General features: G+C 41.2%; 1 protein-coding gene across 2 annotated transcripts in view; it reads right to left on the bottom strand.

Annotated features, from left to right (window-relative positions):
- Window positions 1-14,320, bottom strand: part of PDGFC (platelet derived growth factor C) — a 212,763-nt gene extending 198,443 nt beyond the window's left edge. For both annotated transcript variants that reach the window (XM_017526031.2, XM_017526030.2), the window contains exon 1: window positions 13,171-14,320. Coding sequence is in view for 1 of the 2 variants with exons in the window: in XM_017526030.2 (XP_017381519.1) it covers window positions 13,171-13,288 (118 nt within the window). In the remaining variant the exon portion in view is untranslated. The remainder of the gene's footprint in view (window positions 1-13,170) is intronic.
- Between the last annotated feature and the right edge of the window lie 2,902 nt (window positions 14,321-17,222).

Here is a 17,222-nt window from a genome sequence, read left to right as displayed (position 1 = left end):
GACTTAAGGCCATCAAGTTACTCATTTTAAAAAAAAGGAAATAACCAGCTACACATTACACAGAAACTATAATATCCACCATTGTCCGTTGTTTTTTAAGCCCGTGAAGCTGAAGCAAGTATTTCTGCTGCCAAACTTCCAGCAGTAACACTTAAAAGTTGCCAGTGTGTTATAATGCCATCAGTTTTCAAAACTTAGAAAGGCTCATTGATTTTTACTAAGGATTTCTTTCACAATCACTTCCTTTAAGGCCAAATGAGCCAACCATGATTGACAGAAGATACAGAATGAATAAATGTTATGGTATCAACATAAAAATTATTTAGTCTCCTGTGCTTACTTCAATTTCCAAGTTGATTTCTAGCTCCCATTGCCAGTAGTCATTACCATTAATGGGTAGCACAAGACATTTTTATATATCCACCCACTCAACTCCCCTTTATTGAACCATTTTGGCACAATCATCACACCCAATTTCGGAGAAGGTAAATGAATATCCTAATGCAATAAAGTTGCTCTGCTAAAAACAAGATAACTCAGATAGGACTTATTGCCCACTTCTTAAGTAAGACAAATGAATCTCACACTAGGGTGGTTATAATAGCAGTTTTATTATAAGACTGGCAGACTTACAGTAACTATAAATCCTAACTCTTGTTAGATTTTTTACTTTACATAGTTGTAGTTACGAATCGACTCTTGTAAGCCAGAACAATTATTTTACAATTAGTTTAGACACTACATTAGTCTGAGCCCAGAAGGAAAATTTCTATTTCAGTCGTCTTATTTTCCTTCAAAAGAACCTAATGCTACCAGAAATCAGATCAATTCAAACTTCACAGATGAGTTCCTAGCCATTTCTCAAAGTTGAACAGATTTATAAATGCAATTGCTCAAAATTTTAGGTATGCTTTCCAATTGCAGTACAAAAACAGCAATAATGGATTTCCATGCACTTGACAAAAACAAACAAATAAACAGAAACAAGCTTGCAACCTCGTACTCAAAGTAGAACATGGCCACCACCCTATAAAACATAATACACACCCCTATATTTGGACTGCAAATCTATCACTTAAACATCTAGTAAATGACCCAAATTGTTTACATGGCACTGTAGCTTTTTATGGCCTTTCCATAAAGAAGTTATTACATCCATTCCCTTTATTTTGTTTAAGAGTGTTTGAATGAGCCCCAGAACCACAGGTTAGTTAAACAAGCCATCCTTAGATGGACGTGGTCTCATATAATTCACCACTACCGGGGAAATTTTCAGAACAATGTTTGTAGTTTTCTAACACCACACATTCCTACACACCAAAAGTACTTCCTGTGCTTTATGCAGTTTTAAGTGTTCGACAGCTATATTAAATAAGTCCTATTTTTCCATTTTTCCAAGCAAACTTGTGGCATTTACACTTCTTCCAGAAGATTTGCACCTCTGAGTTTTTGCTAAGGTAGGTTGGCCACTCAGAAATGACTGCAAACAAAGATTGCAAGGGAAATGGAAAATCCAGACACCCTAATTGATTTCCTAGGATGTAAATGTTAGTTCTAAATGGAAACCATTTTAAAGCTGTTCGTTTAATGGGGTGCCCAACTGATGCCTATTAAAAGTTATCAGTACAGATTAAAGATGCATTTTCCACAGTGAAGAAAAAACTTTTTAAAAATAAGAATGAGATGATTTGAGTCCTAATTTTTTCTTTGTTACGGTGGCTTAAAACCTCAAGGCTGCTAATATTCTCAAGAAAACACAAATAAAAAACACTTTTTAAAGGGTTAGTATTTATCAAGTAGGTATCTTGGCTCAGTATCTCTCAATAGCCTAGCCAGATTCTGACCTGGAAAATTGCCTGCTATTTTTTTATTGCTGCTTTTTCTAGAAACAGACAGTTTGGACCACAGTGACTAACACAATGCAAAGATACAGTTGAACTCATTTTATATATATAAGTGTTATATATAAAAAGTTGGGATATCTCTACCACTATGCATTTTGTTACTGACTTTACTTTTTTTTTTATCATAATGTAAGTTCTGGGTTACATGTGCAGATCGTGTAGAACTGTTACATAGGTATACACACGCCATGGTGGTTTGCTGCATACATCCCCTGGCCATCTACATTAGGTATTTCTCCTAATGTTATCCCTCCCCAATCCCCCCAACCCCTGGTATCCCTCCACTAGGCCCCTCACTGCCACAACAGGCTCCGATATGTGATGTTCCCCTCCCTGTGTCCATGTGTTCTCATTGTTCAACACCCTCTTATGAGTGAGAAGATGTGATGTTTGGTTTTCTGTTCTTTTGTCAGTTTGCTGAGAATGATGGGTTCCAGCTTCATCCATGTTCCTGCAAAGGACATGAACTCATCCTTTTTTATGGTTGCATAGTATTCCATGGTGTATATGTGCCAGTTAGAATGGTGATCATTAAAAAATCTGGACACAACAGATGCTGGAGAGGATGTGGAGAAATAGGAATGCTTTTACACTGTTGGTGTGAGTGTAAATTAGTTCAACCATTGTGGAAGACAGTGTGGCGATTCCTCAAGGACCAAGAAATAGAAATTCCACTTGACCCAGCAATCCCATTACTGCGTATATACCCAAAGGATTATAAATCGTTCTACTATAAAGACACATACACACGTATGTTTATTGCTGTACTCTTTACAACGGCAGAGACTCGGAACCAACCCAAATGCCCATCAATGACAGGCTGGATAAAGAAAACTGACTTTACTTTTATTCCTAAACAAAAGTACATTATTTCTGGAGCTCTACATGAAAATTCATTGCCGCTACAATATAAGAGACTAGACCCCATAGCACACTAGTGTTTTTATAGCTTTAGATGCAATTTTATAGATACAGATATATACGTGTGTGTGTGTGTGTGTGTGTGTGTGTGTGTGTGTTCTTTTTCATGTAGAGCTCCAGAAGTAGTGTACTTTCGTTTAGAAATAAAAGTAAAGTCAACAACAATATGCAGAGTTGTAGAAATGTCACTGCCCATTGAAAATAAAGCATCCCGTAATGGTTTTTATTATCTACAACATCAAAATATTTCCAGCAGAGGTCTGCCTCCAGGACACCCACCTCAGGCTATGGAGGTACAGATCTATGCTTTTCATAGCAGTTGTATCCAACTTTTTCCCTTGTTTTTATGGTATTCACAAAACTACCAACTACTATAAGAAATTCACCTAAATTTTGTCCATCCCTTTAATGGATAATCCAAAGGCAAATCACACTCTAGTAAGAAAGAGTCATTAGTATGCTTCCATAAAGCAATCCGAAAACACTAATCGTTACTGTGTTTTTCCTATGTTCTTTACTGTAATTTAAACCTGCATGTCATTAGATCTCAGGTTTAAAGTACAGTAAATCAGAAATGAACACTGCAGGTTTCCCCCTTTTCCCGGACCCATTAAGAAAATTCCAGTAAGAGAAATGAATACTCCTTTCTTCTCATTTGTTCACATCTTACTCACACTTGAAGCAAATGTTTCTTCTTAGCACACTGATTTTAAATATCATCTGCTACCATAGGAAAATAAATTATAAAGCTTTACTGACTCTCAATTTGCATTTCTAATCACCCTAGACTATGAATATATATATGGCATTATGGGAAACAAGCTGTGATTTATTCCTCAGAAGAAGAAAAAAGATAAATAATTATGACTACTTAAAAGACAGATGTCCTTTTAAATACGCTGCAAAATAACTGCCAGAAACAACAGGAGATTAGTACCACGTTAGCCCAACTTGTGTTGTTAATGGTTTCTGATCTCTGTAGTGACTCAAAGGGCAGGTGCAATGGCCAACTAGGCACATTTAAACACAGAAGTATATCTCTATCATGCAAACACTGAAATGCTTAAAATAGTATCCACTCGTGAACAGGGATTTCCTAGAATGTAAACAGCATAGCTTCAAAAAATGGCATGGCATCAATATAGTACATTCACCAAGAGAATTCAGTCATTTCAAATGCTGAAATATCACAAAATCTTTCCAGCATTTACATACATGGGATCACAATGAACGTCAGTGGAAAGTGATGCAGATACTCAATGAAAAGTAACCTCATAGGAACTCATTTTCCACACACTTGAGATCTTTTCCTCCTAAAAGTGTTAAACCTGTTTTCTTTGCCTGTGATGTAACAGCTTCGAGACTTTAATTCAGTGTCCTCGAAGCTGCCTCCCTTCTGTCCCAATTATTGATCCTTTACCCAGTCTCATTCTTCATGCCATCCGTTTTGTGAATGAAGTGTGAGAATAGCTCTTTGTTTACATAAAGAAGGCAACACAGAGTAGTGTGGACACAGGCTCATGAGATGGGAACTGAGGCTGCGCAGCCTGCCCTTCTAACCTGTTCACCACTGCCAAGCATGCCTGATGACTGAAAAACACACCAGCAACAAGCAGTTATCTGCACACACCAAAGCAGAACTCTGCCACTGCCTGCCTGCCGATAAAGTAACTGAATAGAAAGGGTTTTGATGGAATCTTAAACATGAAGGCTTTTCCTTTTGTTCCGTTTGTTAACTGCCAACCTTGCAGGAAGTACGCGCAGCATCAGGGTCTTTGAATGCGTAAGTCCAGGACACCTTTCCACACCTTTTCTAGCTTCTCCTCGCTCTCGACATTCTCGATGCTTCTTGTCTCCCACCCAGGATATGCCTCTTCATGCCTCTTTTCTCTTCCTTAGGCTGTTTCCTCAGCCTTCTCTCCTTTTCCCCTCTCAGACCTGCTTCAAAACACATCACCTCCTCTGTGGGAGCTTTTCTCCTTCAACTTCCGTTCTAGACAAAAATAACCACTTAGTAAATCAATAGAGGATATTTGAAGTGAAATAAAGCACTGTGGTCCCATAGCACTTTGAGCACAAAACTAATAGACTGTGAAGTCAAAGGCAGGATCTGCCATCCTCTGACCAAGTTTCTCAAGGGCGGGGGCTGCTGCTGCTGCTTCTTCTCTGCATACGCAGCACCTAGGGCAAAGCTTAGCAAAGAGCAGATGCTCATAAATATTTGCTGAATGAAAACAATGTTCTAATAAGACGTTAGACCGTGTAACTTATGGAGGAAGAGGCACGTGGCTCTGAGTCCTGGCTTGGAGTCAGACCAAGGTCCAAATACCTACCAGCTGTGGGACCTTAGCTAAGCTACTTAGCCGGGGAAGCCCTGGTGTTTTTCCTAACATCTCAAGGAGAGTTTAAAAACTGTGTGCTCTCTGCAAACACTGAGGACAATGTGGTACCTGACAGTCACTCCTGGGTAGTCATTATCAAGCAATGCAATACTAGAAGCTTACTCAGAGTCCTTTAGACCCATCCAACTACCCCCCAAAATGCATCTAAACCTTGCTGCTGCCAGGTCCTTGCTGGCAGTTCTTATTGGTTTATCAGCACATAGTGTACCTAGTAGAAATGTTAATCTACATCCTTGGACTTACCATTAATGACTTGTTCTGTTTGAGAACGTTGATTTCCCTTAAGGAATCAGACCCTTACTTTGCCTCAGCCCCACAAACCCCAGCAACAACCCTATACATACCTCGGTGGACTAAGACATAACCCAATTACTATTCTAAAGGAAAAATGCCAGCTGGGCACACGGCTCATCTCTGTAATCCCAGCACTTTCCCACCTCTGTAATCCTGAGGTAGGAGGATCACTTGAGCCTAGGAGTTCCAGACCAGCCTGGGCAACATGGTTAGACCCCATTTCTACAAATAAATACAAATATTAGCAGGGAGTGGTGGCACATGCCTGTAGTCCCAGCTACCTGGGAGGCTGAAAAGGGAGCATCACCTGAGCCGGAGGAGGTCGAGGCTACAGTGAGCTATGATCACACCACTGCACTCCAGCCTGGGTGACAGAGTGAAACCCTGTCTCAAAAACAAAACAAATCAAAAAAATATATAAAAGGGTAAAAGCTAAGTACAATAAAATAATCAGAGTTTGAAAATGAAAGAGGAATTAAGCAGAACAGCAAGAGAGCAAATTTGGTGAAGCCAGCCTGGCCAAGAGGCCTGGTGCGGAAACACGGCAAATAACTGCCCAGAGAGGAGTCTACTCAGTCACCAAGGGACAAGAAAGAGTGGCTTAAAGAAGGACATGCATTCTAAGGAGAAATCTGATGACAAATAAAATTAAACTGTAGTTAAAATGCATTCCCATAAGGTAAAAGAAAAATTAGCTGATGCTACCAAAAATATCACGTACAGCAACTTGGCTTTAATTATAAATGTAGTTATTATAGTTCCTCTTTATAATTTTATTTCACTTTGTTTTCAGATTTGAGAACTTTGCAAACAAAAAGTTTAAAAATGTAAATTAATAATAATATTTTAGGCAAGCCATGAATTTATTTTCTGACAGTCTTGAACGTAAAAAAAAAAAAAAAAAACCTAGAACTTCTGAACAGAATATCCATAGAATACAGTGTAAATAAAACTTTGGGTCATTCATTAAATCTACTTCAAAAAATAATAGGTTATACTTTCTGGTGTTCACTAAACATGCTTATTTATTCATTTTTATGGTACTTTTACCATTGAGACATCCTGCTAAATGCTAAAATTATTACCAAAAGTTTTCCTTGTGGAACTGAGCATGCCAATGTCAGCCATATTCTTCATAACTATCATTGAATAAAGCGAAATATTAAGATAAGCATCATTCATCTATATACCTGCTTAAAGTACAGTTCTAACATAATGGTAACCATTATAAAGGTAGTATTTCCAGTTACTTGCCAATGTTCAGATGCCTACACAAACAGAAGTATCACTATATATGTGTGTGTGTGTGTGTGTGTGTGTGTGTATATATATATATACACACACACACATATGTATATACACGTACATATGTATATATTAGCTGTTCCATTTGATTAATGTAATTATTATGAGATTATTTTCCTTATTGTTCCTGTAAATATTTCAGAAGAAATAAATTCCTACGTTATCTTCCAATCTGAAAAGCATGCAATCCACTAACATAATAAAGAAATGCTTTTATGAAAAGTATCTGAATTTTGAAACCAGGATTCCATTTGCCTAATTGGTTCTCACATAAAGAAAAATACATCACCATGTTAGCAGTTTAATAGTGGCTCTCGAGTGACCTTGACAAGGTAAAGTCTGCTCTCCAGGCCTCAATCTGCACATCAGTGAGGATAAGCTTCTGGGATCTTTCCAGCGCTAACATTCCTCCTACCACACATGTTGCTGAGTTCTGTGCAAGTTATCCTTGAGCCACAGGCAACATATGGAAAGCACACAGATTCTGGGGGCTTGTCATCTATGCCACATTTTCAAGAGCCCTTGGTCTGTATCACACCACAGTCCCCATCTTCAGAAAATACAAGGCTATGCACAGCAATTATACTTTTGAAAGAGTAACCAGTTCTTGGAAACCTATCCATTTGCCTGGTACCTGCTCACTTGGTAACATGTATCTTTACCAAGAGTAAAATGTGGTACTCTGATAGGCACAACCCAACACTACCAATACATGAACAAACTTCTCTTCCTATTTAAGAAGTCAAATAGTGCGCAAGTTTCAAGTCCAAAAAGATATCTTAAAGATGGCCTGTTGTTAGGGTTAACAGCATAGTCTGTCTTTAATAAGACACTAACTACATCCATAACCTTTCAACAGATATTCACCGGGCATGCTCTCTGCCATACCTGTCTCAGATGCTGGAGGTCCTATAGGAAGCATTTCAAACAAGGTCCACGCTCTCAAGGACTTAGATTTTATGGTAGGGTGAGGGATACTGGTAGATAATAAATTAATGAGTTAATGAACAAGAATATCGAGGAGTATTAAGTACTACATAATTAATTAATTAACTATGAGTAGATCGTGAGAGGTGGTTAATTTAGATTAAGTGGTCAGAAAAAAAGATCTCTCTGAGGAAGTGAATCACTTAATCTGGATGATGCGAAGGTGCTGCTCATGCGAGAGCAGCTGGTTAGTGTTAGCCAGAGAGGCAGGGGAACAACTGGGGGTTGCAACTGCATGCCGAGGGTGCCATGTTGCCTTCCCATCTCTCCCCAGGCCATAACCCTTGAGGAGCTAAAACCAAAAGAGCTGCAGGAAGGGGGCTTGAAAGAAGCCATACCCTTTCTTTACTCCAGGTTCTTCAAGTCATGGGTCAGGCCTGAGCTGCCAAGCAGAGAGGAAAAAAGATAGAAGTTTAACCCCAATATGAACCAAATTGTCCACAGCTCAAAGTTTCAAAAGGCTTAACAATCAGTATGGCAGGAACATTGATTGATCCCGACACAGGCCAACAGGGTTACGGAAGTATCTTAGAGGCCGTGAGCAGTACCAGGCATTGGAGTTTCTGCTTCACATCGTTGGTCCATTCACAACTTCTCCCTAGAGGAGTTGCACTAGTCCCTTCCCAACTCACTGAGAATATTTCAACATTTCAACATTTTGGTAATCAGTATGGTAACTAACACTGGTGCATACTAAATAATTATCAAACATTAGATGTCCCCTTAGGTGATACAAAATAAAGGAAGGTTTGGAAAATAAAATCATACCTGGAGGCAGTAGTGGTGAAAAATAATACAACATACAGATTTGTTTACAGCTAATCTTAACTAAAAGGCCAAGAAGCAACAGAGATTGCTTAATAAACAAGTTATACAGAGATTACATAGAGTTACATAGAAAAATCAGAGTAAGTAAATGAAAGGACTTTATGACTTCTACCATTTTGGTTGATACAAATAGAGAAAACTACAGCAAATATTTCATCAGTCTTGAAAACTTTTTTTTTTTTTGCTATGAGCATTATGAAGGTCTTGATTCATTGCTACTTATTTAACATATCAACTTATCATTAGAATTTTTTTTCTCCAGAAGGTGCAAAAGTTTATAGATAAAACTTAGAATCTTACCAGTCTAAAGATTGAAAACCAACATGAAGTAGAAGCTAATACACAGAAGATATTTAAAAAATAACTTTTGGGAACGGCGAAATAAGAGTAGAAAAAGCTAAGATTTCACTGCCCGAGACAGAGCTGAGATGGTAGCACTGGGATGAGTTTAGTGTTGAATCCCATACTCTATTTACAATTATTTAACAAATGATACATTAATCCTTGAGGCTTCCTACAAACCTTTGCACTTTCTAAACTCCTTTTATTGGTAAAAGCAAAGTATATCATTCATCCAATATCTGTGATTACAGTTGACATGGAAGAACAATGTCCATATAATAGGGCTTTTCAATCGCCTACTGTGAAAAGACAAAATTCATCATTACACAATGGCACTCTACTCATTCAACTTCCTCAACTATCTCAAACAGCAGAGAACCAGGAGGAAGTTTTTTTCTGTTTTTGGTAAAAAAAGCCTTTAAACAACAAAAATAAATGTCACAAAGTTCACGCAATCAAACTTATAGGGAAACTTACAGGAAAGTCCCTTTAGTCTGCAGTTGGAGCCTATTTGCTCTTAGACACTGTTCTAAATATTGTGGTTATCTGTTTTTGATAAAATAGAGATTTGAAGCTGCCACCTAAAAACGGTGGTGAGGGGACTGCACACATTTTTTAATTTCCCATTTTTAATTTACATTTTGTTAGATACAGGTGCATTGGCAGTAGGAAGAGAAAGCTGGCACTGATAAAAGAGACGGAAAATCCATGAATGCAAAACACAGGCAAAAGGGCATTACCAGCAGACCAAAGTAAATTGCTCCGCGTGCCACAAAAGCCCCTGAGAAAAAGAACACATACAATAACTGATGTTCATAAGCCCATCCCTAGCGAATCGCGGCGTATTCCAAATCTAAATTCAGAATGGTTAAAGAAAATGAGAAAAAATAAGAAGCATGCGCCCGATCTAGGAGTAAACTAAAATCTCTCACAAACAACACAGGTACAAGAGCCGTTCCTCCAACAACTTTGTCACTGACATGTCTTTGCGCTGCAGGCAACGGACAAAATAAGTTTTGTTTTGTTTCTGAATATTTATGACTCCTTCTGCTACAATTCAGATGCACCATTCCAGAACTTAATCATTCCACAATAGATGTTCTCATCTAAAACCAGTGTGCACAAAATATGAATATTCTTCACCATGGTCGAATAGCAAGTATACAGACCAGACACCCGCCAAGCAAGTCAATGTTACATTTTACCTCTTTCATCAAGTTAAATCTGAAGACTCTTGTTTTCATATGTGAGACAGGGTCAGAGGTAAGGTTAAAAATTAAGTACAGTACATGAAGTCAACTTATAATATTAGAGGATGGAACTGTACAGTAAAAGTGGCAAGAATTGCAATCCAATGGTAGGTCAAAAACCGATACCTAACAATAGTGTAAATAACACTAACCCTTCAAAACTAATTTTGAACCACGACCACATGATTCAGCCTAAATCCATGTATGCAGCATTGGCTATAGCAATCAATTTCCAATTCTACTTCCTCTTGGGACACCAAGTTGATATTAAAACTGAACAGTGTGAGGGACCTGATTGAGTAAACACCACTGGGGACTTTAGCATACTCAAGAAAATAGAGTATCATGAGGAGGGGTTCTTGGAGACAGGAATGAGCTCCTGGAGTCATAATACATCAATTTGGACATTTCATAGCACTTAGAAGACTTTTCACAAAATGATGCAATGCACCAACTGGGTAAATGGGATCTGGGCCAATGGGATTTTCTACGTGGTATTGTAAAGGAGGGTATGTATTTACAGGATTGTACAACTGTCAAAATTGAGACAGCAGTAGGGCAATCAGCAATCAATCATAATTCAGTATAAGAGCAAAATATTACCCACATAATGGAAAATTTGAAAGTCAAAAAAAAAGTAGTAGTAGTGGTAGTAATGGTAACAGTAGTAGCTCTAGCAAATCTGGTTACATTCCAGGGGAATCTTCTTTAGCACCCACCTGTTATCCTCAAATCTTGAAACTCTCATGTATAAAAATCAACCTGAGCATGTGCAGGAAAATAGCTCTATATTGCCCCCTAGTGCTGGCCAGTGCCACTTCTCCTTGGGCTAAAAACTACGAAGTGAGTAGTTCCTCTACTTCTAGTTACTTCCTGCTGCCATCCTTAACACAGACCATCCCCCAAACATAGGCCAATCCTCTGCCCTCAGAATAGGAAACAAGTGGCTATTTTTAGCATCATGCATCTTAGGAATGGAAATGGCCCAGCCTCAGATGGCAACAGAATATGTGTGGCCTGGCTTAATGAACTCATCTCTCCTGAGTGAACCTACTTGGGTAAAGTGGCCCATGACCACATGCTGCCTGACAGCTCTGGGTCCCTTAAAAAGTGACGATAGCATGTGGAGCCGAGGGAGAACTACAAGGAAAGGAACAAGAGAAGCACAGGTTAGCAAAGAGATTCAGGGAGATGCCAAGATAGGCTTGATAAGACAAGGCAATAGGAGAAATGATATGAGACAAGAACAATAAAAAGCAGAAGCCAGGAAGCCAGGAATACTGTGCATTGCTGTCATTATGGAGGACCTTGTCTAGTAAGAAGCAATATTTTGAACGGGACATTTATTTTACATGAGAAAGAGCAAAGATTAGTCTGATCTGTTTCCTGCACGGGTACAGCTGGTGCTGTGGCTCCTTTGATCGCTTTCCCTCAGTCCTCTGCAGCTCCTGTGATTAGAGATAGATCCCTAGGCTGCCCTTTGATCAGCAGCTCCAGGAGCCTGCAGGTGCCATGCGCCATCATGTTAGCAAGCTGTAAGAAGCACCACACTAATATTGGCAGATAAATGTGATACTGTGTCTTGCTGCACAACAACAAATACAAATAATGTCTGCAAAAGTCCCCAGAATCTTTATCTATTTTCATACCCTAGAACTTTCTGTGCTTTCTTAAACATGAACACTTAGAGTATAAAGTCAAAGTTGAAGCCTTGAAACGCGCCAATATGAAAAGGAAAAAAAATCTCTGTGACTTAAAACTATAGGACACTCCATTCGGATTTTGTAGGTATGCCACTTGTGTTCATTTGGCATGGTTAATGAAGTGACAGAATCCTTGCATTCTGAATAGATGATATACAAAGCAGTAAAAACATGTATATTCCTTTTCAAACAACAGTAAGAGGCACCACTTGTAAACAGGGCGTTAAATATTCCAATTTTAGACAGCCTACATTAACATTGTGGTTTCATGTGCAGTATAAAATTTCTATTTACAAAGTATTCTCAAAAATGACTTCATAATGGTAGATGAAGATAAAAAGAGTTTAGAAATTGAATGATGTAAATCATATGGGTTCAGAGGCTAAGCAAATTACACACCCTGAAGCTGCCCTGGCTTTATGAAAGGAGCCTTTCTCCAGCTCTGTGCAATCCCAGCCCAAGGGAACTTGCATCTGAGAGTTTTCCAAACATTTCAGGTACACTTGAAAGCTGAAAGTAATTCTCATTTCCTATGCAGGATTAAGTCGTTTCCAGCACAAACAAAATAGCAGTCATTCACCAACACATGCAAAAACACACCACCAGAACAGTAAGGACTTGAGTACAAAGGCAAGTTTAAAACATATATATATGGGGCGGGGGAAGGGGAGACAGAGAGAGAGAGAGAGAACGCAAGAGAAAAACATTTTTTAATTCCTCTAAAAACGACCACACAGCCTCTTGGCCTCTATATTTCCTATCTACCTATTGATTAATTGATGACTTCGACCTAGAGTGCTTCAATTAATGCGGCTGATACATTTCCTGACCGACCCTCCTGCCCTCACCCTCCCCAAATCTGAGTAAAGTCAAACATGCCAAGACTCATTCATTTTGGATTCGTTTTTAGAGGCAGTTCTTGAACTTCTAACTCTGCCAATGAGCGAACCTGCAATGTGCATTTGGACTGACGTTCACAATCGCTCCCAGAATGTCCTCACTCCAACTGAGGCTGCAGTGGCACTCACGTTGCCCTCTTTGAGCTTTGTGGCAGCTTCCGAATTTGCAAACTACACTTAACCTTCAACAGTCCATGCCGACGAACGCAGCGCGCATTTGCGTGGAGAGACCAAAGATACCTTCGCAGTCTAGTGTACATCACACACCAACGCACAATGCCAACGTTCACGCACACAGCGAGAAGCGAGCAGGGGAGAATGAGGGAAGGACTCACCGTTCTGTTCCTTATTGCTGGAGAACTGGAATTTACTACTCAGGCTGGATTCCGCCTGAGTCCCCAGTCTCTGGCCGACCAGGGCAGATGTCAGCAGGAGAAGCCCGAGGAGGAGCATTTGGCTGACTGGGGCGAGAGCTCACTCACGGCGGGCACTTGGGAAGCTGCGACTCCCGAGTCTCTTTCACCACCGCCAGGGGAAGGCTGCACTGGGGTGGAAGCGCCGAGCCTGCTCTGGCAGCAGAGAATCGCAGGGTAGTTTCCACATAATCCCATCCAAAACTTTTTCCTAGAGCCCTCTTCTGTGTCTCCAGTTTTTGAAAAGGATCAAAGCAAAACCTGGACCTGAACCAGTTTCCCAAGGTTTAAACAAATCCTGAGCTGTGGCGAAGTGGTGGGGGTGGGGGTGAAGGCGAGGGAGGAATGAGGGGGTGGGGACACGGGGGAGCAGCGAGGAGTCACCAGCAAGTAGCTGGGAGCACCTGTCAGTTCGGGGGACGGGACAGAGGCGAAAACTCAAGGGTCGCGCGCAGCCAGACTGGAAGCAAAGTCTGCGGCGAGCAGTTTCTGATCAATAACAAAGCTGCCAATAGATGCGGCCCTCCGGGCGCCCCGCTCCTCCGCCCCACCCCCTACCCCCGGAGGGGAGGGGGAAGAAACAAGGCGGGGGCGCCGCGGCGGGTCCCAAGGGCCGGGGCGCTGGAGCGGGGTCGGGGGGGCTCCGGGCGGAGGCCGACCGGGGCGCGGGCGGTGGGAGGCCGCGGGGCTCCCGCTCCCCAGCCCCGCGCGCAGTCGGCGCCGGATCCCGAGCGCCGCAGCACGGATTCCGGTACCGGGCTTGAGTTTTCCGTGACCAAAGTTCACCTTGTTCGTGCGCGTCCCCCGTTCCTCAAAGCCTGGGGCAATTCGGCCACTCGGCGTCACCGCGGGGCTCCAGTCATTCCCCGTCCCCTCCCCCACGCCTCGGGCTCCGCGCTGACCTCGGGGCGCGGCGCGGCGTCTCGCACGGGGTGAAGAGGGAAGGCCGGGGCGGCCCGGAGGATCCGGCTTGTGACCTCCCCTTCTCTACCTTCACCCCGCCGGGCGGCAGACAGGGGGTGGGGGCCGTGGGCCGAGCCCGGGCGGAGCGCGCGGCCGGCGGGCGGGGGAGGCTCAGAGGCTCTACCGCGGGCGGCCGAGGCGGGCGGGGGTCGGCGCCTCTGGGAGGGGCAGCCCCGGGCTGCGTCTGCGGGAACGGGCTTGGCCGCCCACTGGCTGTCAACAGGTGCTGCGCAGACAGGGGGTGCTGCGGGGCTCGCTTTGGGAAGACCCCGATAGCCCAAGCGAGGAACGCGGCCAAGGCGGCCCATGCTTTCCTTTCCACGGAACACCCCTAACCCCAAATACAGAGCAGGATGGGTGGTGAAGGGTGCTGCAGAAGCAAGAAGTGGGAAAGAACTTCCTGCAACTCTCCTTCTCCCGCCCCCTGTCGCCTGACTTGTCATTAATTTCCAAGGGGGATCCCCCAATCCCTAAGGTATTTGCTAGAACCCTTGACCAGAGTTTCAGAACAGAAAAAGAGAAGGGAAACGAATTCAAAGGTTTTCCTCAATTTCCAGCTCCCTAAAGCAGGATGGATAAAGCAAAAGTAAAGCCAGCCAAAATAATAACACTCATTTAACAAGTACTATATTTATTCAATGCCTACTATATCCAGAACTGTTTAGAAGTTGGAGCCATAGCAGTGAAAACTGACAAAAGTCCCTGCCTTTGTGAAGCAGACATAGTAGTCGGGCAGCATTGAGCCAACAGCAAGCTCTTCTGAGAATGGTGTCTAGGGGACTCAGAATGATCCTGCAGCCTCGGACTTTCCTGCAATACAGCCTCTAACACAACTAGGCTGCCCTGAACCCCTAGTGATAGAATTGTTTACATTTACACCAACAACGTTGAACCAAAATCTGTACGTGGTCTGTGTTGAGGCTGAGTTTGAGAGAGAGGCTGGTGCTTTGAGACCTATGTTATGAGGTAGTCTGAAATGAAACAAACAGGCCAAGCAGGGCTTATGGTGGTTCCATGTGTGCTAAATGTGTCTGTGACAGGATCCAACATGCTTTCTTTGTGGAGAAGCAGAAAATCATAGTGAATGTGTTGAAGGCACAAGCAGAGAGTCAGAAAATTGAATTTTAAAACGAAGCTATTTTGAGTAATAATCCAAATGAAAACAGCATATATCAAGCAAGTGCCACAGCAGGCAAATCGGCAGTATCACCCAACTTCTTGTGGAATAAAAAGTCGATGCAAACAATTCAACCATCAAGGACACTTGGGCTGGAAAAGAAAACCAAAATAGCAACGTCCCTAAAACTAAGGAGTGGCATTTGGGCAAGGACACATTCTTAATGGACCAAACCAGGAGCTGATCCTCCCTCAGTGGTGATGAAAACGCCGAGCCCTCTTTCTATACTCAGAAACCGACTGGGGACAACCAACCAGACCTTTCTGCTTGGAATATCCTAGTCCTCTTGTTTTATCTCTTTTGAAAACTTCACCCACCTGTCTCATTCATTGAAAATTTCACCCACCTGGCTCATTCATTCATTCTTATCCCTTTACCACTTCTATCTGCAGAGTACTAAATATGCATTAAAGGCAAATGAGGCCTGATCTCTGACTTTAAGGAATGTACAATTTAATGGACACAAGTTTTTTATATTCAAGAACGGTATTTTATTGGAGTTAGCAGCTCCTCAACACCAGTGTGACTCCATAGTTGCATAATATATTCCAAAAATACTTTGTAAATTTATGAGGGTGAAAGGATTATTCCCAACTTTAATAACATAATGGGACTTAAATAAAAGACATGCCTTATAAATCCATTATAATCTATTAATAATAGAATTCATTATTCTCCAGTTTTTTCTAATTTTATAACTTTAGTTTTCAAATCAGCATTTTTCTAAATGAAGTTGTTACATGCCCATATAGTTGAGTTTCCTGACCACCCACATAGATGGTGTGTGTGTGTGTGTGTGTGTGTGTGTGCAAATGTAATCCATTTGCTCTCGGGAGATTAGAAAGGTGATGACTACTCTTTATTTTGTATCATTTCATATTGGCTAGAATAGTGGCTGGCATAGGGGATAATAAATAAACACTCTTGACTGACTGACAGGTTTCTTTATTGGAGTCACTTATATTCTCCCTGGAATTTCAGCGCGATGGTTGTATTTGAAAAGTTACAGATGATTTAGAATAATACTCTATCTCTGCCTTTCGCCTCATCCATATTCTACAGATTGATTTGACAATCACCTTATAAATAAAGTCAACCAGGTGTTCCTGAATGACCCCTAGGCAAAATCACATCCACATTGGCCAATTTCCTTTCAATGCACTTGCATTGTCATTTCTTGAACTGCTCTTGCCTTTGACATAGTTGATTCTTTTAACACTTTATTCTCTGCCTGTCTTCCTGCTAGCTAACCTTTTCTTGAAAAATGAAATCCTTCCATTGAAAGTAAATTTTATATAATCCAGAGTCCGTGCAATTACTAAACAATATATTTTGAATGAATATGGCTTTGTTTTGGCCAAAGGCATTTTCCTTGATGAAAGGCATCTGTTCAACCAACTAAGAGAAAATAATTTCAAACATTCTTTGTGGTTTTCATGTTTTCTTAAATCTTAAGAAGGAGTGCCCCATTCCTGCTGCATGCATGAAGAGTACCTACGAATTCTTATTAAAGAATGTATTTGGTGGTTAACAATGATAATTTGGGGGAGGGGGGTGTCACTACTAAGTTTTTTTTACATGAAATAAGATTTTAAAGGAAACTACTCCTTTAGTCACTTAACACCCAAAGGGTTGGGAACCATGGGGACCTATTTTTGCCACGAAAAAAAATCTAAGTTTTCTTGCCCTTTCTTCTTGTGTTTTGAGCCTAACACACAAGTGCATATGTGCAAAATTATTTTAAGACTTTTCTTAGAACTTTTCAGTATATTAGTGGCAGATAAATGAGCATCAATTCCTGAAGTTCAGAAAGCTTTGTTCTACCTAAATACTC

Source organism: Cebus imitator, unplaced genomic scaffold, assembly GCF_001604975.1.
Source record: "Cebus imitator isolate Cc_AM_T3 unplaced genomic scaffold, Cebus_imitator-1.0 Scaffold40, whole genome shotgun sequence".
Taxonomy (NCBI): Eukaryota; Metazoa; Chordata; class Mammalia; order Primates; family Cebidae; genus Cebus; species Cebus imitator.
Note: the sequence above shows the minus strand (reverse complement) of the source record. Positions and strands in the feature narration are given on the sequence as shown.